This window comes from Pelodiscus sinensis, chromosome 1, assembly GCF_049634645.1.
Source record: "Pelodiscus sinensis isolate JC-2024 chromosome 1, ASM4963464v1, whole genome shotgun sequence".
Lineage (NCBI taxonomy): Eukaryota > Metazoa > Chordata > Testudines > Trionychidae > Pelodiscus > Pelodiscus sinensis.
In genome coordinates this window covers 298,874,733-298,899,415 of record NC_134711.1, presented here as the reverse complement: position 1 = coordinate 298,899,415, position 24,683 = coordinate 298,874,733, and the positions used below count along the sequence as shown (strand labels likewise).

The 24,683-nt window shown below is 40.6% G+C and overlaps 1 protein-coding gene across 1 annotated transcript in view; it reads right to left on the bottom strand.

Annotated features, from left to right (window-relative positions):
- The window catches only part of UBL3 (ubiquitin like 3), an 82,348-nt gene that overhangs the window by 13,249 nt on the left and 44,416 nt on the right, over positions 1-24,683 (bottom strand). The window contains exon 2 of the mRNA XM_006125304.4: positions 6,609-6,717. Within this exon, the coding sequence (XP_006125366.1) occupies positions 6,609-6,717 (109 nt within the window). The remainder of the gene's footprint in view (positions 1-6,608; positions 6,718-24,683) is intronic.

Genomic DNA, 24,683 nt, shown 5'->3' with positions numbered 1-24,683 from the left:
GATCCAGCAGGACCATGGATGTTGTAGGACCAGAGAGCCCTGGCAAGGAGAAAAGCCACAAGCCCAGTGCTGGGGCTGGCAGCAGAGCCAGCCCAGGGTAGGGATGTTAGAGATCATGTGATTGAATAGTTATGTAACCGCATGAAATCTTAGTGGTTACACAACTATTCAATAGTCCGTGAAAGCAGGGCTGGCAGCCAGTGCACTCCCGGATCCTGGTCCCACTCCCGAGAAGCCCCCTGCAACTCTGCGTTGCTACCTTTGCATTGGAGGCAGCAGCAGGGGATGGCATGGTGAGCTGGTCCACAAGGGGAGCCAGTTTAAAAACCAGCTCCCTGCGCAGACCAGCTGTCTGTCACCCCATGCTGCTGCCTCTGATACACTGCTGTATCAGAGTCAGCTGTGCGGGGTAGCAGCAGCCAGTCTGGGGGGGGGGTCCGAGCTCCACATCGACAGAGACTACTTCATGGCAGCCTCCTTTGTTACCTCCTCCCCTGCACTGCTGCCTCTGAAGGAGGCAGCAGGATGGGGCAGGGAGGAGGCAGCACCACGGAACTGGTGCTGGGAGGAAATCGGCTTTTAAAATGGCTCCACCCAGCACCAGCTTCTACCTCCCTCCCCGACCACCTCTGGTAGGAGGGCATCAAGGGGGTGGTGGGTCCGCAGAACTGGCATGCGAGGGAAGCCTGCTTGAAAGCCAGCTCCCTGCACATACTGGCTCTAGCCTATCCCCTCTCCTTTGCTGCCTTTCTATCACAGGCACCAGCTCCCACTCCCCATTCTCCTTTGCTGCCTCTGACACAGAGGCAGCAAAGCGGGGAGGGGAAAATGTGGATAGTTGATAAGATTAACTGATAAGTCTAGGCTTATCAGTTAATTGTGTAGTTGTCTACTCAATGACATCCCTAACCTGGGGCCTGGAGCTGGCAGTGTGGAGCCTGGTGGCCTAGCCCGGGGCATGGAGCTGGCAGTGTGGAGCCCGGTAGTTCTGACAGTAGAGTCCGGCCATGGGCATGGAGCCCACCTGCTGGCTGGGGCTAGACCTGGCTGGGCTGAGCCCACCCAGTGACTGGGGTTGGGCCTGGACTGGCAGCACGCCCTGGCTGGGGATGCAAAGCCTGTCTGTCAGGGCCAGCGGTCTGGGGGCAGGGAGAGCCCTGCAGCCAGGCTAGTGATAGGGATGGGAGCCACGCCAGCCAGCAGAGGAGCCAGGTAGGAGCCTGGAGGGGAGCCCAGAGCCTGGAGGGGAGCCTGGCCAGGTCTGCTGATGGACCCCAGGAGAGCCCAGAGTCCATCAACAATGGGACTGGAATTGACTTTCCCTGGTCAGGCAAAATCTCTTGTTCGGGACTGGTCAGGTCCCAAGTGTGCCAGACCAGGGAAGTCCAATCTGTATTACAATTGTGCCTGTTCATTTTTAAGGCCCTGGGCACAATGAGACTGATTAGCTGTGTACAGAGCACTACAAAGCGAGGATTAACATGAGAAACAAGTATGAGCGGAAAGTGTGTAGAACTGGCAATATTTACTAAGCACCTTAGAGTATTTACAGGATATAATGAAACTAGACATCTGAAACCATCTGAAATTCAAATATTTTCAGATACTACCTGTTTTCATTATAATGCCATTTAATGGAGGGACACTGATATGTTGTAAGAGTAGCCAAAATGAAATGTTACAATTATCTTGATGATTAGTATCAACTATTTATCTGCTTGATGAAACTATCTGTAATTCTCTGCTCTAAGATTTCACTCCTCTGACTTCCATTTAAATTGCAGTAATAAGTTTAGCCAATTTGTAGTACAGTAAAACCTGTGTTATCTGGCACGCTCGGGGATTAGGGCGTTCTGGTTATCTAAAAATTCTGGTTATCTGAGGGTCCTCATCAACCTAGGAAAAATCAATGGACAATAATAGTAAAACTCAAGTTTTTAATATTGGTAGTTTTGTAATGAAGCAGTTGGTCTCACATTTCTATTTTGACTTAAAGATGATTAGTACTTCTTAAATAAAAAATTGTTACGCCAATCATGGTAAACGAAGCCAGGCCTGTGTGCCTGAAGATGAGGGACTACGGCCTATAATGGCAAGGAGAAAGGAGGGTCAGGGCACAACAGGGAGGCAAGATCAAATCAGTATCTTAGATGCCTATATACAAATGCAAGAAGTATGGGTAATAAGCAGAAAGAACTGGAATTGCTAACCAATAAATACAACTATGATATCATTGGTATTACAGAAACCTGGTGGGATGGGACGCACGATTGGAATGTTGGTATGGAAGGGTACGGCTTGCTCAGGAAGGACAGACAGGGGAAAAAAGGGAGGAGGGGTTGCCTTGTATATTAAAAATGTACACACTTGGACTGAAGTGGAGATGAACGTAGGAGATAGCTGTGTAGAGAGTCTCTGGGTTAAGCTAAAAGGGGTAAAAAACGAGGGTGATATCATGCTAGGAGTCTACTACAGGCCACCTAATCAGGTGGAAGAGGTGGATGAGGCCTTTTGTAAACAATTAACAAAACTATCCAAAGCCCAAGATTTGGTGGTGATGGGGGACTTCAACTATCCAGACATATGTTGGGAAACTAACACAGCGGGGCACAGGCTATCCAATAAGTTTCTGGACTGCATTGGAGACAACTTTCTGTTTCAGAAGGTTGAAAAAGCTACCAGAGGAGAAGCTGTTCTGGATTTGGTTTTAACAAATAGGGAGGAACTAATGGGGAACTTGAAAGTGGAAGACAGTATAGGGGACAGTGATCATGAAATAATAGAGTTCATGATCTTAAGGAAAGGTAGAAGGGAGACCAGCACAATTGAGGTAATGGATTTCAGGAAGGCAGATTTTGATAAGCTCAGAGAACTTGTAGGTAAGGTCCCATGGGAAGCAAGACTGAAGGGAAAAACAACTGAGGAGAGTTGGAAGTATTTCAAAGGGACGTTGTTAAGGGCCCAAAAGCAAACTATTCCGCAGTGTAGGAAAGATAGAAAATATGGCAAAAGACCAGCTTGGCTTAACAAGGAGATCTTGCATGATCTCAAAATAAAAAAGGAGTCCTATAAAAAATGGAAACTAGGACAACTAACAAAGGATGAATATAGGCAAGCAACACGGGAATGCAGGGGCAAGATTAGAAAGGCAAAGGCACAAAATGAGATCAAACTAGCTACAGGCATAAAGGGAAACAAGAAGACCTTTTATAAATACATTAAAAGCAAGAGGAAGACCAAGGACAGGGTAGGCCCACTGCTTAGTGAGGAGAGAGAAGCAGTAACAGGAAACTTGGAAATGGCAGAGATGCTCAATGACTTCTTTGTTTCTGTCTTCACCGAGAAGTCTGGAGGTGTGCCTAACGTAGTGAATACAAGCAGAGAGAGGGTAAGTTTAGAAGATAGGATACACAAAGAACAAGTTAAAAATCACTTAGGAAAGTTAGATGTCAGCAAGTCACCAGGTCCTGATGAAATGCATCCCAGGATACTCAAGGAGCTGATAGAGGAGGTATCTGAGCCTTTAGCTATGATCTTTGAAAAATCATGGCAGACAGGGGAGATTCCAGAAGACTGGAAAAGGGCAAATATTGTGCCCATCTATAAAAAGGGGAATAAGAACAACCCAGGAAACTACAGACCGGTCAGTTTAACGTCTGTCCCAGGGAAGATAATGGAGCAGGTAATTAAGGAAATCATATGCAAACACTTGGAAGGTAATAAAGTGATAGGGAATAGCCAGCATGGGTTTGTGAAGAACAAGTCATGCCAAACTAATCTGATAGCTTTCTTTGATAGGATAACGAGCCTTGTGGATAAGGGAGAAGCGGTGGATGTCATATACCTAGACTTTAGTAAGGCATTTGATACAGTCTCGCATGATATTCTTATTGATAAACTAGGCAAATATAACTTAGATAGGGCCACGATAAGGTGGGTGCATAATTGGCTGGATAACCGTAGTCAGAGAGTTGTTGTTAACGGTGCTAAATCCTGCTGGAAAGGGATAACAAGCAGAGTTCCTCAAGGGTCTGTTTTGGAACCCATACTGTTCAATATCTTCATCAATGATGTAGATATTGGGATAGAGAGTACGCTTATTAAGTTTGCAGATGATACCAAACTGGGTGGGGTTGCAACTTCTTTGGAGGATAGGGACATAATTCAAAATGACCTTAGCAAGTTAGAGAAATGGTCAGAGGTAAACAGGATGAGGTTTAATAAAGAGAAATGCAAAGTGCTCCATTTAGGAAGGAACAATCAGTTCCATACATACAAGATGGGAAGCGACTGTCTAGGAAGGAGCATGGCGGAAAGGGATCTAGGGGTCATAGTGGACCACAAGTTGAATATGAGTCAACAGTGTGATGCTGTTGCAAAAAAAGCAAATATGATTCTAGGTTGTATCAACAGGTGTGTTGTAAGCAAAACTTGTGAAGTCATTCTGCCGCTCTACTCTGCACTAGTTAGGCCTCAGCTGGAGTACTGTGTCCAGTTCTGGGCGCCACATTTCAAGAAAGATGTGGAGAAATTGGAAAGGGTACAGAGAAGAGCGACAAGAATGATTAAAGGTCTAGAGAAAATGACCTATGAAGCCAGGCTTCATGAACTGGGCTTGTTTAGTTTGGAAAAAAGAAGATTAAGGGGGGACATGATAGCGGTTTTCAAATATCTAAAAGGGTGTCACAAGGAGGAAGGAGAAAATTTGTTCCTCTTGGTTTTTGAGGACAGGTCAAGGAGTAATGGGCTTAAAGTGCAGCAGGGGAGGTTTAGATTGGACATTAGGAAAAAATTCCTAACTGTCAGGGTGGTCAAATATTGGAATAAATTGCCAAGGGAGGTGGTGGAATCTCCCTCTCTGGAGATATTTAAGAACAGGTTAGACAGACATCTGTCAGGGATGGTGTAGACGGAGCTTGGTCCTGCCTTGAGGGCGGGGGGCTGGACTCGATGACCTCTTGAGGTCCCTTCCAGTCCTATTATTCTATGATTCTAAGATTCTAAGATGTGACAGTATTATGGCTAGGGGCAATGCTGGTTAAAGTTTTATGGTTAACAGAGTGCCAGATAACAAAGGTTTCACTGTACTATAAAGATACAATAACAAAAGAGGCCACAAGATGAAAAGTGTCAAGTTGGTATAGTAATTCCTGATGGCTGATCCACAGTTTTTGTTCTTAATCTTTGTTCGTTGACAGAGTGTTGAGAATTCTTCCCTTTAAACAGACACTCATGATATTAAATTTTCATAATGAAAAACATTTGTTCCCTAGCTAAGCCAATGAGAAAAGTTCAATTGAAAGGTGTCATAACACTTATCAGATGATCACCATAAGAGAAAATGTAATTATTCCAACAACCATACTCAGAGGATAAAGTAATTTTAGAAAAGAGGGAATAAAGAGAGGAAACTTTTTCTAGGTGGAATATTAACTATTTATACCAGCAAGTGAATCATTGGATATTCTCATTGGAAGTGAGGGGTGGGGAGGCAGAAGCAAGAGAAGAGAAGTGGCTTAAGTATGCTAGCTTATAACCTTTTAAAAATCATTAAATGTAGCTGGCTGACATGACACTGTGCAAATTTCAGATATAAGGCAAAATTCTGCTCTTAGTTGCCATGATATAAACTGAGACTATCTCCACCAAATCCAGTGAAGTTAATTTGGATTTTATTACTGTCCATAAGAGTAGAATATTGCCCATATCTGTGAAAGATTACATTTTTGTAAGGCAGATTAATCTCTGCCCACGTGCACTGGCTCTCGCCTTCCCCCAGCCCCTTCCCCCCCGGGGGACGGGAGGGTTGGCTGAGTGTAACCATGAAGGTTAACTGATGAGCTCAGGCTTATTGGTTAACCATTTTTACATTTACACTAGCACCAATGTTCCCTCAAAGGTTTTTCATCCATGTGTGGAATAAATAGTATTCTGTGCACAAAGGCTTGGGCAGCTGTGCACCATGAGGAGAAACACATGCTGCCAGCTACGGGCACTGTGGGTGCTTTGCTAACCAGCTGGGCAGCACCTGAATTTCTTCTGGGCAGCCACTGAAGCAGCCAGCTTACAGGGAACACTATCACATCCCTAATTTAAATATGTCCCCACTTTCCCATATCATGTATTGTTTCATACAACTGTCTTATTGTTGGCTTTCTCTCAATGTTACAGTATTTTTGTAGGCTGTTTGTGGCAAAGCAATCAAAAATAGAAAAATTGAACCTCAGATAATGTTTGTATTTCATTAATATAAAATAGCATACTTTCCCTTACTCATCCTTAGACAATGGATAGAATAGCTAACACTTGTCAAGCTCAATCTGCAGCTACTAGATTTGAACCAAGTCAGTCTAGGAAACAGAGAATCAGGATGAGGGAAAAATGTGTAGGGCCTCAGAAGGGAGCAGAGTAATGGACTATGCTTCAACAGCTCAAATTTTATACCACTGAAAACAGAAGAAAAAGAAAAACAAACTGAAAATATTTCTATTTAAATTTCATTCTGAACATGAAGAACAATGATTCAGTTTTTAATATTTCAGTCTCAATTACATATGTGTAAACAGTTTTAACTGGACAGTTAGCAGCTAAAGGACACAAAGACTTACCCATAGGCCAGTTGTCATAGACATGTTTTGCAATATCTGCAGCAGAATCATTTGGTGAAAACAAGAACTCTTTCGTTTTCCCACTTACCAAGATGAGGCGCAAATTTATCTGTAAAGAAAATGGAACATTAGGAAGATTTATTAAAAATAAATACAAATACAAATACACTATTTAATCAAAAGGGCTTTTTAAATGTCAAAGTTTTTCACTGGTTTTAGCAACTAATCAGTCCAAATCAGTCTGGGGGGTGGGGTGGGGGAGAAATCACAACATATTTATACAGAACATATTAAATACAGACAATTTTACTTCAAGTACTTTTGCAGCAAACAAAAGAGGTAGGCAGAAGGGAGTTTTCCCATAAATGGTACAAGAAGATGTATATTAAGGATTTTTATGTAATCCTAATAATAAGCAAATGCTTTTCATTAGTTCAATTCTGCTTCTAAAAATTAAGCCCTATATTTGCTACTTTGACTGTCATACCTGACTTTACCATATGGACCTATCAAAGTATAATCACCTTTGGCCTAGTTTTAGGACTATGACTATTCTGCTGAGTTCCCTAGCTTGCAACTATACACTTTTCCCAAGAAGAATATCTTGACTCAGTGAAGTCATTTCTGATACCATATTTTCTCTCTATGTCTTATCCAGATGTTGTGAAACAATACCTTCAGATTTGTGGTGTCTTAGTTATTATGGGAGTGCATGTCTCACAATCAATGTGGTGTGCAATCAGCGTGCACTTCACTTCACACGCCCTTTCTTTATGTGCATACAACATTAGTAATACTGACATGGACAGAAACTAGCAGAATCTGGCAACCCTGCATGTGGGCAAAGGTAAACAAAACATCTTGCGGGTCACACAGAACCCAATGGGCTGCAGGTTGCCCAATTCTATAATAGAGCATAGCAATAACCACATGGCTAAGCTCTGCAGCATTCTGTTGTATTTATAGACTTCATCACAGGATAAAGTGTCTCTGTTCTTGTTGCTAGGTTCACTGTAAAAAAATAAAATAAATCTACAGTAAGGCCATCTGAACCAAGTAGTTCAGGAGAACTTTGGTTACAGCCACAATCCAACAAGAGGTTAAACAATGCCTGCCTTTTATAATTTCTTAATCGTACTTGGGTGCTCTAGACAAACTGCCTTTAGATATATGGTTACCCTTTCCATTTCTCAGACCTTGAGCTGTCACATAATGACTTGAATACTATGTATAAATGAAATTTTACTAGTTTTTGACCCATCTTCAATTCATATGCTACACTATTCACAAATAGGAGCCTGGATACAGATTCAGCTTGCAAGTTCAACAGGATATGATATTTCTATTAGTTTTTTTTTGTCTAAAACTCACTTAGGAATCCAGCAGGGGGGAGGGAGGGCTGGGAGGGAATATGTTACTGTAAAAAGGAAGTGGTTATCCTCTTTTTGGAATTCCTGACTGTCATAATGGCAGAGATCTTGTTTGACTGCAATCCAAACATTAGGTTTTTTTTATAAAGCACCTAAGTAATTTTATGGTATGCCACAGTATTTATTATTGATAGCATTATTCTGTATTAGAGATAAAGGTCAAGAAAATTGTAAGGCAGGGATGCACAGGAGTTGTTTAAATAAGGAAGATTCTTCAAATGCTCTGATCAAACCCAACCAAAAAAGTTAACAGCCATATTAAGAAAGTCAAAGAACTTTTCCAGATAAGCTGCTGAGGCCCATGTTACAGAATATGCAAGGACTATCTGAATTTTGTGTACTGGGCATATTCAACACTGAAAACTCCCCTCTACACCTAGAGCGCTAGACAGATCTAACTTTTTCAATGGTCTGTTAAATTTTAACAACTTCCGTCTCAACTATCATTGAATTGTCAAACAATCTAAAAGGTTGAGAAAGGGTCACAATCTAAAATACTTATACCAGTGGTCCCCAACCATTTGAGGTTGCCAGGCGCCAGGGGGCGTGGCCATTCGCCCGCCGGGCGCCAGAGGGCGGGGACACTTGCGCGCGGGGGCGGGCCCCCCCATATCTGCATGCCCGGAGGTGGTGTCCCCCCAAGCGCCGCGCGCCCGGCACTTCCCTCCTCCCAAGTGCCGCGAACCCGGGGCCAGCGCTCCCCTGCAAGCGCCATGCGCCTGGGGCCGGCTCTGGCACCATGTATGCGCCACGTGCCCGGGGCCAGGCCAGCCCTGAGCACTTGGCGGGCGCACACAAATGCCCCCGCGGGCACCGTGTTGGGGACCACTGACTTATACTATGACATTTCTGGGCACTGAATAGTCTTGTAACCAAACTTTGACTGTCTAGCACTGCCAAAGATTGAGGAGAAACTAGTTCTTGTATTAATCACTGAACTTATTGCCCACTTAGTACAGCATTAGGGCAGGGAAGCTTTTTTGGCTCAGAGGCCACTGACCCACAGAAATATCAGTCGGAGGCTGCACACAAGTGAGAAGAAAAAAATTTAACCCCCCCCCCAAAACCAACCAAACAAAAAATAAACCCCTTCAACAATGTGGCCCTGACTGAGAAGGAGAAAGCCACTTCCCACATCCCCCTCAGACATCAGAGCCTAAAGGGGCCCAAGGTAGTAGATTTTGTGTTCTCCAACCCCATGAGGTGGGGCAGTGGTGGAGGGGGCTGGAGCTCTTGGACGGGCTCCCAAGGCTGGGGGGGAGCCCTGAGCCTCAGGGGCCAAATCCAGGCAAGCTGGGTGCTGCACCCAGTCCCTGGGCCTTAGGTTCCCTACTCCTGATTTAGGGAATGGCATATTTCCTGTTCTGCTTTTTAGGCTTGTCAAGCTCATTAAAAGAAAAAAAAATGTATAAAAACAAAAGTAAAAATAGTGTGAAAATAAAAAATTAAAGTAACCATAACATTCTGAATAACTAGATAACTTAAAATGAAGTTGAGCAACAGAAATGAAAAACTAAGTAAAAATTTCATTGACATTTATCCTACATGGCTGATTCCATTACTGCTGGATTTCAGCTATTGTCTGAGAAGTTGACATGATCTTGAGAGCCAAAAGAAATGCTTCAGGAAAGGTAACATTTTAAAAGAGTATAATAGGGATAAAAAATCCTGTTTAATCAGTTAACTACTTAAACAAGAGCAGGTGGGAGCTGCTCCAGTTAGGCTGGAGCACACCCACACCCGTAGTGCAGCACACTGCTATCACCAGGCTGGGCCTGCTGTGTGCAGGCAATTGCTCTGGACAGACTGGCCTGATCACACTGCAGGCGGGCAGTGAACTGCTCCAGCCCAGCCAGGCTGCCGGTTAACCACTGACATCCCTAGATGATACAAGTATATTTAGACTGGATTTTTATTTTTGTCTCAAAATGTGACCACTGCTCAATATTAGCAAAAGCCTGAAGCAAATCCCTAACAAACTGATTTTGTCTCAAGTTATGCAAGGAAACAATAAATGGTTAAATATTTTCTTTATTTATAGCACTATATACTATAGTACTATCTAGTGTGCGTGCTTGTCTAAATTTTAAATCTAATTTTTTTAATCTTCTCTTGAAAGAATCTTACTGTTCATGGTGGTGTGACAGTCCCATGGAGTAGCCTCTGAAAATCTCCTTGAAGCACTGGGAACGGGGTGAATAGCATTCAACTGCTATGCTGCTTACTCTGCAAAACTCTATGATTAAGAATATCTAAACATACTATTGCAAATTTGTGGTTGTGAATTCATATAGTAGAGGAGAATCTGGGTAATGGAAGAATCATTTAACATACAAGTAGCTAATTTTAAACATCAAAGTTTATACAATGATTGAGATATGAATTGTATAATACATATAACACATCATATCTCATAATTTGAAAGGTTGCAATGGAATTAAAATATGTTCCCAGATGATTACCAAAAAACAGTATTTTCTTCCTTCTCCTCAAGAAGGTACTATCCATATTACGCCATCTGTGTTTTTCATGACTGTGATTTGTTCCGCCAAATTAATGGCCATTTTGATCAATTTCATGTTCATAGGATTTTTAAAATAATAAATTTAATTTTCAGCTATTTAAATCCGAAATTTCAGTGCTGAAATTGTAGGAGTTGTAAGGAGGCAGCAAGGTTAGTGTGTGTGTGTGTGTGTGTGTGTGTGTGTGTGTGTGTGTGTGTGTGTGTGTGTGTGTGTGTGTGGAAGGGGGGTTAGTATTTTTCCCCTCTGCACTGCAAGAAATAATAAAAGAAGCAGTGAAAGAATTTAAAAAGTAGAAGTTAAATCCTAGTGAGGAAAATAGAAAAGAGCATAAATTGAAATGTAATGTAAAATGAAATGTAAAAATATAATATAATTAGGAAGGTCAAAAAGGAATCTGAAGAACAACTAGCCAAAAATTAATAGCATCATGTTTTAAGTACTTCAGCAGCAAGAAGCCTGCTAAACAAGCAGTGGGGTCACTGGACAATCAAGATGCTAAAGGAGCACTCAAAGATGATAAAATAATTGTGGAGAAACTAAATTAATTCTTTGCATCAGTCTTCATAGCTGAGGATATTAGGGAGATTTAAAAAACTGAGCCACTCTTTTTTTAAGTGACAAATCTGAGGAATTGTTCCAAATTGAGGTGTCAGAGGTGGTTTTGGAACAAAAGGATAAACTAAACAAGAAGTCACCAGGACCAGATGTATTCATCCAAGAGTTCTGAAAGAACTCAAATGTGAAACTGAAGAACTACTAACTGTAGTTTGTAACCTATCCTTTAAACCATCTTCTGCACCAAACGAGTGGAAGATACCCAAAGTGACACCAATTTTCAAAAAGGGTTCTAGACATGATTCTAGCAATTAAAGACTGTTAAGTCTAACTTCAGTACCAGACAAATTGGTTTAAATTACAGTGAAGAACAGAATTGTCAGATGCACAAATGAACATAATTTGTTGGGGAAACATTAACATGGTTTCTATAAAGGGAAATCATGCCTCACTAATCTACGAGAATTCTTTGAGGTGGGGGAGGGGAAGTCAAGAAACATGTGGACAAGGGGGATCCAGTCAATATACTGTACTTAGATTTCCAGAAAGCCTTGACAAAGTCCCTCACCAAAGGCGCTTAAGCAAAATAAGCTGTCATGGGATAAGAGGGAAGGTCCTCTCATGGACTGCTAACAGGTTAAAAAATCGAAAACAAAGGGTAGAAATAAAAGGTCACTTTACATAATAGAGAGAGATAACTAGCAGTGTGCCCCGGGGATCTCTATTGGAACCAATCCTATTCAACATATTCATAGATGATCTGAAGAATGGGGTAAACCATGAGGTGGCAAACTTTGCAGATGTTACCAAACTGCTCAAAATAGTTAAGTTCAAAGCAGACTGTGAAGAGCTTCAAAAGGATATCACAAAATTAGGTAACTGGGCGACAAAATGGCAGATTAATTTTAATTCTGATAAATGCAAACTAATGCATATTAGAAAAATAATCAAAACTATATGTATAAAATGATGGGAACTAAAGTAGCTATTACCACTCAAGAGAGTGATCTTGGAGTCATTACAGGTAGTTCTCTGAAAACATCCACAATGTGCAACAGCAGTCAAAAAAACACACACAGTTAGGAATAATTTTAATCTCCATCCCTTTTTAAGACAGAGAATATTTTATTGCCTCTACATAAATCCATGGTACTCCCACAGCTTGCATACAGATGTGGTCACCTCATCTAAAAAATGATATCTTGGCACTGGAAAAAATTCAGAAAACGGCAACAAAAATTATTAGGGGTATGAAATAGCAGCCATATGAGATAAGAAGCAATTAATAAAACTGGAACTTGTCATCTTAGAAAAGAGGAGACTAACGGGGGATAATGAAATCATGACCTGTGTCAAAAAAGTAAATAAGGAAAAGTTATTTACTTGTGCTCATAACACAAGAATAAGGGGTCTCCAAATGAAATTAATAGTTAGCAGATTTTAAAATTAACAAAGGAAGCATTTTTTCCACACAATGCACAGTCAACCTGTGGAACTCCTTGCCAGAGGATGTTGTGAAGACCAGCACTTGTACTGTTCATTCCCTCTGGGGCATCTGCCATTATCACTGTCAGAAGACAAGATACTGGACTAGATGGACCTATGGTCTGACCTGGTATGGCCTGAGTTAGGCTGATGGCTAAGAGCAACAATGGCAGCACAGAAGGAGGACATGGTATGGTATTGACATCTTTACTTCTGTGCTGCTGCCTGCAGAACTGGGCCCTTAATCATCAGCCACTATTCTGTGCTGCCTTTAGATTTGGGCAGCCAGAGAAGTAAGGGTGACAATACAGCATCCACTCTAAAATAACCTTGTGACCTTCCTGCAACTTTCTTTTGGATCAGGACTCCCAATTTGAAAAATGCTTGTCTCCTCTGTGAAATATGTATAATTTAGGGTAAAAGCCAACAAAAGAACAGATTTCATGGGGAGAACCAGATTTTACTGTCCGAAACATGTTTTTCGTGGCTGTAAAGTTGGTAGGGGCCTATCCCTGGGGAATGAGACAACGAGTCTTGTGATTTTTTTTTTTTATGAATGCTACAGAAGGTAGTTTCCAGCCTCTTGCTGGGGGCAAGCTGAACCAGAGTCTTTGCTCTAAATTTTAAAATGCAAATTTATTTGTTATAGTAACTAGGAATGTTAGCATATAGTCAATTACAAGAATAAATGATAAGCTTGGGGTAGTTGGTTAATCATTTTGACTACATGTAGCCCCTCCTGCCCCCCCATTGGGAGGGAAGTGGGAACTGACTACCCACATATGCCAGCTCCTGTAGTGCCGCCTGACCATCCCCTGCCTGCTCCCCACAAAGGTAGCAGTGTGTGTGGGGAGGGGAGGGGCTGGGAGCCAGTGCTGGGGAAAGCCACCCAGTGCCTCTGATAAAAAGGCAGCAATGTGAGGAGTAAAAGGGGCAGGTGGGAGCTGGTAAAACACAGGAAGCAACTTTCAAGCCAGCTCCCCGGCGTGTATTGGTTCCCATGGATCTGTCTACCCCCCACCCTGCTGACTCTTTATGAGAGGTAGCGGGGAGCAAGGGGGAGGGAAGGAGGCAGTGCTTTCCCCCGCATGTAAACTAGGGACGTTAAGGACTAGTCAACTAGTCGAATATCTGATAAGCAAATACTTATCAAATAGTCGACAGGATAGTCAAGTAGTCACTTCCTCGCCATGGAGCCCGGGGTCAGCTGGTGACTCTCTAGCTGACCCCGGGCTCCGTGCAGTGCTGCCGCTTTGAAACACCATGATGGCGTTTCAAAGGGGCAGCGCCGCCCTACTGACTAATCAAATAGTCAATGCATAAATGCGTCAACTATTTGATGAGTCAATTACACGATACTTAACATCCTTAATGTAAACATGTAACCACTGGAAATTCTAGTGATTACATGTATACACAAATAAACAATAGTTAACATTCCCAGTGGTAACAACTGAGATGTTATTGATGAAAGATGAAGAGCCAGCAATGTTACAAGTACTATTTAGTGTCAATTCTGGCTCTGGTTGGTTCTTGCAGAATCCAGTTATAAACATCATAACTTGAGAATTTTAAGCATACAAAATCACTAAGTCTTCTAATTATCTTCCCGATCTTTATTTCTTGAAGGCTTACAGTATTTTTAGGAACATTTTAAATGAGGGGAAGAACGTGTCTTTGTGAATTTCTTCACTGTAAGCACGTTTACTGGATGAAAACTTCAGCCATTTTTGAAGAACAGGCTATAAAATTGTTTTAATGTCAAATATTCCCTAGAGTTTCATTTTCTGGCCCAAAATAGGATTCTGCAACACAAGAACACTGTAAACCATTATAAATAGCAGGAAGAGAGCAATGTGAGTGATTTCTGCCCTGTTTTATCAATTCAGATATTGACATGATCAATTTTTATATTACAGTAATGCTTGGAGGGCTTCAGTCAAGAAGAAGAAACTTCATAAAGCTATATGCTATTCAAAAACAGTCAGTACCTGTCATGAAGAATTTTAGTCTATGGTGAGATCTCTAGATTAGGTTTTATTTTTCCACAAAGTATACAACATTTACAAAATTGTGGGAATGAAAACTTCTGTGTCATGCACAGGAAATAAGTTTAAATGAAAAACTTGTTGGGCAATGGGAGGAGAGAGGATGACAAACAGTATATAGAAGCACACAGATTTAAGTTTCCCTTTTTGCAGTCTGACATTTTAAATTCCTAGTTCATTTGAATAATTAATATTTAAAAAGAGAATTCCTGTCCAAAGCTTAAAGTTAAATCTGAGGCTGCTGAACATAAGTGTAACTGGTTGATTTTATGGGATTTTACTTCCCTACTGTTAATAGGACTGGCAGGCTTTTTCATTTTTAAGTTAACTAGAGCAAGAGGTTTCAGAGATAGGTTGCGGGCCTACCTGGGGAAATCACTGGTGAGCTGAGAGACGCTTTGTTTATCTAAGCATTCATAGCCATGTAGCCTCGCAGCTCCCACTGGCTGCAGTTTGCCATTTCCAGCCAAGGGAACTGCAGGATGCAGTGTGGGCCTGGCTACAAAGCGTCTCACGACTCTCTAGTAGCTTATGTGGGTGAGCCCATTACCCAACTTTGAAAACTCTTGAACTAGATTCTCTCCGGAGGAAGCAGAGAACAGGGAAGAGGTGATGGGGTGGACATTAAGACCCAGTGGTGCTCCAAATTTTCAAGTGCCCTACACAGCTGCATATTCTGCAAATGGTCAAAGACAGCCCTGATTCTAAGGTTCTTGGAACATATAGGCTATGTCTCCTTCCTCCATCAAAAACCATGAAGATACACTGTTTTGAACTTTTGAGCATGCCATGGCTCTTTCATATCCCTAGAGTGTCCTAGCAGGCAACACAAACACCTGTCAAATACCTAAATATTTTTTTTAAAGTGACAGACACCATTTTAGTTTTTCAAGATCAGGGAGACTATTTTACAGAAACTGATATGCTGTCCAGAGACCTCAAATTAATTAGTTCTGAATATATGTTCAAGAAAACCCCATTTTACCCTTTTAATGTTCCATTATTCAGAATTATGCTCTTCTTTATACTGTTATGAATAAAATAAAAACCAAACTAGAACATAATGTTACACAGGATCATAAGTACAGCTCTGAACAGATACAAAATTTGTATCTGCAAAAATGATTCACGGATATCCACTTCCACATCCCCAAATGCAGATAACCACAGATATGAAGTGAATATCTGCAAATTTGCATGACTCTACATACAAAATTTGTATGTGCATCCACAACCATATCTACAAAAAATAAGCCATGAATATCTGCATCTACATGTGTGGATGCAGATACCCATGTATATAATGCGGATATCTGCAGATTTGCAGAGCTATAATCATGAGATTATTTCTCATCCCAAAGGAACTTTTTAAAACTTTATATACTGAACAAGAAAGATAAAATTCCTAATTAAAAATCTACATTATGCAACGTAAAATACATCCACATGACATTATAAATTATTTTAATAACCTTTCCAATATTGATTGCTATACTCATTGCAAGAGAACAGTGCAAGAAATGGCTTTGGAGGCCGTTTCCCCTTTTAAGTAAATTTTGACTAGCTATTAATACATTTCCTAAAAGGAACTACTACTCTGATGTTTTTACCTAAGACTTCTATAGCTAAGATATTAGAGGGGGGGAAGTCTCTATATATTTAGCTTGTTTACTCCAGAGAAACATGAAACTAATATAGTTGGGATTGATTTTTTTTTATTTTGACAGATAATACGAACATTTTAGGCATTTTTATTTTGTCTATTTAAATTTCCATGATTGTGGGAAATTAGGGTGAGGTGTCAGACTAATTATTTAATAGCTGTAACAGATTCAAAAAGTTAAATTTTATACAATTAAAACACAAACTGTCAATATCACATGCCAAAATATAAAAGGAAACATCCTTAGAAATCAAACTAATATAAGTTTTCAAGCAGCATTTCTTATGTTGCTTACCTGTAAATTTATCTTATTATTGATGGAAATGTTTGTATTTGTTTTACGTTTATAGTGAAATTGACATTTACCAACATTCAGTTTCTCTGAGTATCTACAGGTTTCTCCTGCAACATGAAAACAAAATGTTTAAAAAATAGAAAAACATGGTCCAAGATCTGCACTGAGAATTATGCAGTCATATCCTTGGCCACACAGAACTGAAGTAAAAAAAGGTCCACTTAATTGCTTCTCAGTGCAGGATTGGAGCCTATAGGATGCCATGGATGTCTCAGATTCTGTAACTTTCCGGGACCTCTGTGACACCCTTAGTGGCTGGTGTGCTTGGCCTGGGGGCTGCCTCAGTAACTTGGGCAGCCTGTGTGGCTGTTGGGGCAGTCTAGGACCATCGTGCTCTTCCGTTCCCAGCAGCAGCAGGAATTTCGGTGTAAAGGGGTCTAAAGATTGGGGTGTAGAGCAGCTGAGGCTCTGGGAGTCACTAACCTTGTAGAGTTCCCTGGAAGTGGCAACATATTCCTCTATCAGCTCCTAGCTTTGCATGCTGTCTTCACCCATACACACTGTGCCTGCAGATTCCACTGGGTGTGATTCCTGGCCAAGGGAAGCTGCAGAGCCAGCATTTGGGGTGGGGGCAATGCATGGATATAGGTGCTAAGGGAGAGACATGTTGCTGTTTCTGAGCAAGCCAGGTAGGAACCCTCTAGCTCTGCCAATCCCACCCTACCTCATGGGCTCCAGGCCCCACATTGCCACCTGCTCCTTCCCCAGCACCATCACGAGTTCCAGGCTACACCCACCAGAGCACCCACAGTGCCCCCTGAGCTGGCAACCTTCTGAACACCTGTGGCATCCCTCAAACCTTCCCCAGATTTAGTCAGGGGTATATATTGTAAAAGTCAAGGAAGGTCGTGGGCCATGACTTTTTGTTTACTGTCTGTGACCTGTCCATGATTTTTTCTAAAAATACCTGTGATTAAAATGTAGCCTTAGCTATGATTATAAAACCACTCATATTAGCTAGTTCTCTCAGGGAGAAGTACAGCTCCTGAAATAATAAGAGGTATGGGATGATGGCAAATAACTCTCTTTCAAGTTACTGCCATTTTAACAGCTACAATATCACCTGTGTTACAAATGCTATTCCATTAATGGCTTTATTTTGAAGACACATATTATAAGCTTTATACAGCACTTGCAGAAATCACTAAGCTTTGCCCATAAAAGTGCATTATTTCTATAGTACATTCCTTACTTTGAAGCAGAGGGAGATGAACAATGGACACAGATTAAAGAAAATAAGTAGCATAAATAAATTAAGGAGCACTATAAAGTTTAGTAGACTCACTTTTAATAAAAGTGGTCACCCCAAGCATGAGGCCATAAAACCTTTACAGTATGGCATGCATCACGCTAGTTTTATGTGAACTTGGTAACTTTTATAACAGGAGCACTAATCACTTATTAGAGACACAGACTGATTTTGTATATGTAATTGGCCCATTTAAGTGAAAAATTATTAGGAAGTCTCTAACAGGTAGGCAGCCTCATATACATGAGCAAAGTTTGGAGATGCAAATGAGGAAAGAGAAGTAAAACTCAAATAAGGTTATTTTCTTTGGGGGGAAAAGTCCAACCTTGATGGTAAAATATAAATTTTTAACTCAGAAGTTCTCAAACAAGGAGTCGATGATTATTACTTGGAGAAAGGGATCACAAGCAGTCAGCCTCCAATCCAAACCAAACTTTGCCTCCAGCATTTATTATGTGTTAAATATATAAAAAAGTGTTTGTAATGTATAAAGAGGGCGGTCACACTCAGACGCCTGCTATGTGAAAGGGAACACCAAAATGAAAGTTCAAGAACCATTGATTTAACTCAAAGTATAGCTATAACATAAATGGCTAATACAAATACAAGGTCTGGTTATAGTCTTCAGTGACACACATCCATTCTCTCACTCCTGAACATATATCATAAAATCAAACAGCAAGCAAATGGTCTGGTAGACTTTATAGACTAACAAAACATGTAGATGGTATCATGTGCTTTTGTGGGCACAGCCCACTTCTTCAGATGACTGGAGTTATGATTAGAGGATAAGGAAACTTGAAATAAATAGGAGAAGGGAAGGGGGAGAGAGGGAAGAAAGATGTTCTGTCGCCCACCCCCCTACCTTTATGCATAAAGTATCAGGAGAAAGGGCGCTAAACCAGAGTAGATAAAGATCAAAGTCAGTGAATGGATAAGGCAGGAAGGATACCATTCAGAAAGTCAAAGCCAATGTTTTACTAGATAATCCTGGGGGATTGTAAGAGGATAACACATTATTTTCTGAGTGGGGAGAGCTTCGATCAAACAAATGGGGATATTGTCGTAGAGCCAATAGTCAAGTACAATCGGTCCAAATACAGTTTATTAGAAAAGCCTTGCTCAACCTATACAACAAACACCTTTAAGGCAGTGATTGTCTTTTACTACATTTGTATGGTGCCTAGCACCGCGGCCCCGCATTACACCACAATAATGCAAAAAGCAGATGCTTCTAATTATTAGCAGCAGCCTTCTATTTCCTCTCCACAATATAGTATATTTTCTCCATCTTTTTTCAAAACTTTTTGTATCAATCAGAAGGGATGTTAACGTGTACTTGTGTACATGGTTAACTCAGTGTTTCCCAAATGGTGTTCTGTGGAACCTCAGGGTTCTGAGACGTGAAAATAAGGGTTCCGTGAGAAAATTCCATGAGAATAAAATTTTATGATTTACATTTTTTTTGTATACATTGAATGTAAATTTTGTTTTTAAATATGTGCAATTAAACTAAATGTTGATCTCGTGACCTTCTTTAGCATTTATTATTAGCCTTACTTATTTGTGGTCTACTTTTTCAGCTCTGTATATATGGGTACATCTAAACTACATGCCTCTGTCATAGGAAAATGAAGCGGCGATTTAAATAATCACCGCTTCATTTAAATTTAAATGGCTGCCGCGCTGAGCCGATCAGCTGTTTGTCGGCTCAGCGCGGTAGTCTGGACGCTCCGCGGTCGACATCAAAGGCATTTGTCGACCTCCCAGGTAAACCTCATCCCAGGAGGTATACCTGGGAGGTCGACAAATGCCTTTGATGGTAGTTGTCTTATAAAAACAGACTGGTACCCTAATATTGATTAAATAATCTCTCTTCTAAAAGTATCTAAGCATATGTTGTGTGTATGTAATATACACTCACACACCCTTCTGTTTACATTAATATGTATGCCATGGCAATCCCACTTTTATCCAGATATTAATATCTGGATACAAGACAGAGAAGGTCCTATTTTGGAACTGAGCTATAATAAAAAGGTTGGTAGTAACAATAAGTTTATGAAGCTAACAAAATGGTAATTGAAAATTAGTCTCAACGTTCATCTTGTTAGCCTGGCACTATGTTTGGGAAAATGTATTTTAACTTCAGAAAAAGTGGATAAAACTAGGGAAGCTAGGATACATAGACATTGCAAAGTTCTGACAAGGTCACTGATAACAGGACAGTCAACAATGAACCAGTTAAAACAAGCAGCTTATTACAGAACAGTGGAAATAAAACCCAAGCTATGATTCTGAGGTAATTTGAGGGGCAGGGGCCAAGCGTCACCAGTCTGTACGCACATGCTGGGTTGTAGCCTGCTGCCTGCAATCCTGCTACTGGGACAGTCAGGTAACACTGGATAAATCTATCAAAACTGTACAGAAAGCTCCCCGCATTTGTAGGGGATATGTTCGAGAGAAGTTACGAATGCCAAAATCTGTGAATATGAGGGAAGAGATTCGAGAGACAGAAACACCACACTGTTGGAAACAAGCATGTGATGCCTGCTGTTTCACAGTCAGACAAATAACTTCAAAGCAGTAGATTCCCAAACAAACTCAAACACAAAGGTAATACTGTATAGTCAACAAACATCTTCAACACAAATCACCCAAAACAATTCTTTCAACTCACTCCCTACAAATCTTATTGTTCCTCCAGGATGCAGGTAGTTAACGGGTGGATTTGTGAAGGAAAATTGTAATGGGAAGCTGCAAGGTTTAATCCTGCTTTATGGTCTGCTGACTGGGAATGTAAAAAGTAGTTTAAAAATGTAACCATATAACTGCTAAAAATGCTGGCAGTTACACTTACTGCATGGTCTGCAGTACAAGGCTTTATATACTCTGACCGGCTGAAGCAGCCCTTACCCGTGGAGTGCTGCCAGGCCCCTCATGGACAGGGGCTGATCCAGCTAGGTGGCCAGAGCAGTCACTGCCTGCTCCAGACCCTACAGCAGTGATTCCCAACCTTTTTCCCATGGAGGAACCCTTAAAATAATTTTTCATATCCCGAGGAACCCCTACCTATGAAAACATTTGCTTGGCCAGAAAAAGTTGACAACGGGGAACGCAATTCAATTACTGCTAAATTTTTTCAAGAACATTTATTTGTAAAGAGCTGTTATATGTGTGTGTGTGTGTGTGTGTCAGCTTACATTGTAAGAAAAAAAATTGGAGTATTTTTCCTGTCTTTTTTTGTATTATCTAATCTTTTTTTTTTTTTTTCCCCCAATATCCTCCCCCTCCTGCCTCATGCCTCTCACTCACGGAGCCCAAATGGCCGCTTGCTCTCGCGCAGCAACCCGGCTGAGCTGCGCAGAAGTCAGCCAAGCACCAGGGCGGAAGGCAAAGGGCGTGACAGAGGCTCCAAGCCCCGCCCAGAGTTATTTATTCCATGATTTCTCACGGAACCCCTGATGATGGTCTGCGGAACTCCGGTTGGGAAACACTACCCTACAGGTTAACCAGTTAACCATTTACATTCCCACTGCTGACACAGATTCCCCATTAACTTCACATTATGCAAACTGTCTCTTAAAATGTGTCAAACCACCCTTTGCTTGTGGTGAATGACACTGCACTGTAATGATTTCCCCCACTATCACCTGATGCTTGCACAAAATGCTTTCACAAGCTCAAAGCTGTTTCTTGAATTACAGCACTATTCTTAAGAGCTCATTTCTATGTCATATCTTCAAACCAAATGTCTAATGCCTTTTCCCTTTTTTCAATTATGGAATCACAACTCACACATGACACCATTGCACAAGTAGGCGCACTTGCTGCAACTTTGTCTCTTATGTTTTTCTCCTTTTTATAAAAAAACAATGCACAGTAGAGTTGTTAATGCTGTACAGTCTAGCTACTGACACTGCACTATAACCACTTGTAAACTTATCCCATAATTTGACTTTCTAGTTTCAAGTCATCACCTTTTCCCCCCCCCCCCTTAGTCTTTTGACCACTATCTGTATCTCTTACTTTTCTTTTTGGTCTTAATTAACATTAAATGTTACTTTAGCAATCATAATTTTTTACTACAATGCACTGAGAAGCCATGTGCTTGTGCTGGAGCAGCCCAGTGCAATGCAAATAGGTAAAACTGATCAGCAAAACTGCAGATGGCAAGGTCTTGCTGTATATTCTCTAAAGTTTATCAGGTATCTGAGGTTTAGAAGCTCAGCAAGTTAAGGCAACTCAGTAGAGCCTTCCTAGCAAAAGTGAACATAGACAACACTAAACACGCTAAATGCATTTAATTCCAATACGAATCAGATTTTGAACTGATTAGTTCTGTATCTAGAGTTCTAGTAAACAGTAATAATGAGAGTTTCAAAAAAATTCTGAAAAAACAGCATGGGTAAAGTAATATCTTTTATTAGACCAATTTCTTTTGGTGAGAGAAAAGCTTTGAGCTTTCTGTGTAACCTTGAAAGCTTGTTTCTTTTACCAACAGAAGTTGGTCTAATAAAAGATATTACCTCATCCACCTTGTCTCTAATATCTTGGAACCAACATGGCTAAAACAACACAGCATAAAAAAAAAATCCTTATCATTCAAGCCCTCTTTAGTTCTCCTCACCGTATTTAAAAAAAAAAAAGAAGTTACTTGGAACTGCTTGATCTGTGAAATATCTAAACCACTATTACATGGCCAAAGCTAAAAATAAACATTATTGGCCTAACTAATCAAAAGATTCAAAATTATTTGGACAATGCAAACCCCAGAAGCTGTCTCCATAGGAAGTCAACATATTCAGGGTCAAATGAACAGAATTAACCTCCCAAATCAATTATTTGTATTTGTTTGGGTCAGATGCTTGGCTACTCTGCTCCTTGAAATACAGTTTACAATTCCCCAATGCCTCCTCCTATAAAACTACTGCATATGGCTAAGTACCTACTGGAGTTATTCTAGTTATATTGTTAAACAAAATGCAACTCAGAAAAGAAAGAAATCCCATAAACTATACATATTACTACTAGAAGATTTACCCAGTGTTGCTCGGGTCCTTAACTCAAAAATAATTTTTGTTATCTGGAAAATAAATGAAAAAGTACATGGTTCATTTAAATCATTGGTCTGGGGTGGGACTGGAGATGAGGTGTTCAGTATGCAGGCTGCCCCAGGAAGAGTGGAATACTCCAGCCCTCTCATTGCAGCAGCTTGGGGCCAGGTGATAAGTTCCTCTGGGAGACCACTGCAATTCCAGCAGGCACAGCTGGAGGAGGGATGTGAGACAATCTTAGCAGTTATTTGGTTCCCCACAGCAAAGCCTTCCTGGGAGGAGGCTTTGCTACAGCAGCTTTTGACCTCCCAGATCCCAGAGAGGGACTTTGCTGCGCGTAACTAACATCGTTAACTTACAATCATGTGGTTAAACAGCTAGTCGTTTACACTCAAACATCCCTAATGTAAATCCTGATCTAGTTGAAATTAAGGGCAAAATTCTATTAACTTAAAAATGAACAGAATTTGACTCTTCAACAACAACAACAAAAAAGTATAATTAAGTCACTAAAACATACAATATGAAACTCAGTGTTTCAAATCTGTATTATTAATTGGCAATAAAGGCAGTATATTTAAACTGCAAATGATATGTGATCATGTGATCTCATTTGCTCTAATACATTCTCTTTGCAGAATATTAAGGCAGACAATACTCATTCAATGATACTATGAATGCTAATTTCTCTGAACTAATTTAATACCAGTTGTGCAGAAACATTGCACATGCCTAGGGAGCTCATTTCTTTAATTTAATTGATTAAAATGAATAAAATGGCTTCTAAAGTAACAAACAATATATACAAAAGCTCTCAATTTTCCAAAATTTACTTTGGCCACGGAAAACCAGCAGTCACTCACCCCAATATTCTCCCATGAACCCAGGTTACAATAGGAATAGAGCAGGATCTCTGAGGAGCATTTCCACACTTTATTTTTTCCCATGCATTATTTTTTCAAATTATGAATGACGTTTTACTACCAAACTAGAAACAAAGATGGTTAAGGTATTTTAGAAGCTTCACTGAAAGGTTTTAAGACCTAAGACAGAAGAGGGGGTAGTTCTTCATGAACAATTTGTTTTTTAAACAATTATAGTTCTTCTGTTTAAGATGGGAGTCACACATAGAAGAGCATATGGACTAACGTCATGGTGGCTCTCCCTCCAGCAGAGAACTATCCAGCCTTCATCTTTCTGAAGGCTTTTTAAAATCTTCCTTGTTTGGGCTCAAAAAGTAGAGAGAGACAAAAGAACATCAACATGTTCCCATCCAGGCTGGCAAGGGAAGGGGAGACAAGACTATGGCCAAAATGCTGAATCTATATATGGTTATGCAGCCATTAATTCAGTTCAACTTCCTGTTCTATTCATGTTCTACTGTGAAGCATGTTATATTTGTTATCTTTTAAATGCTGTACTCAACATGTATAAATATAAATCTTTGCACTTAGCAACTGCAATAATTTTATATAGTGGAAATGAACAATATATGCCAGTGAATTTAGACACTTCTTGAAAAAATTCTAGAAAAAACTGCCATTGTGCATTGTAAGAGGTGAAGAGTTATTGGTCTTTAATTTAGTGAGGTCTTTGGTTATTCTTTAAAACATACTACACACAAGTTATTAGCCAGAAAAATGGTGGTGCCATGAATGGTTCCCAGGGACAGCAACCTTACAGAAATATCAGTCTTCTCTCCTGACCC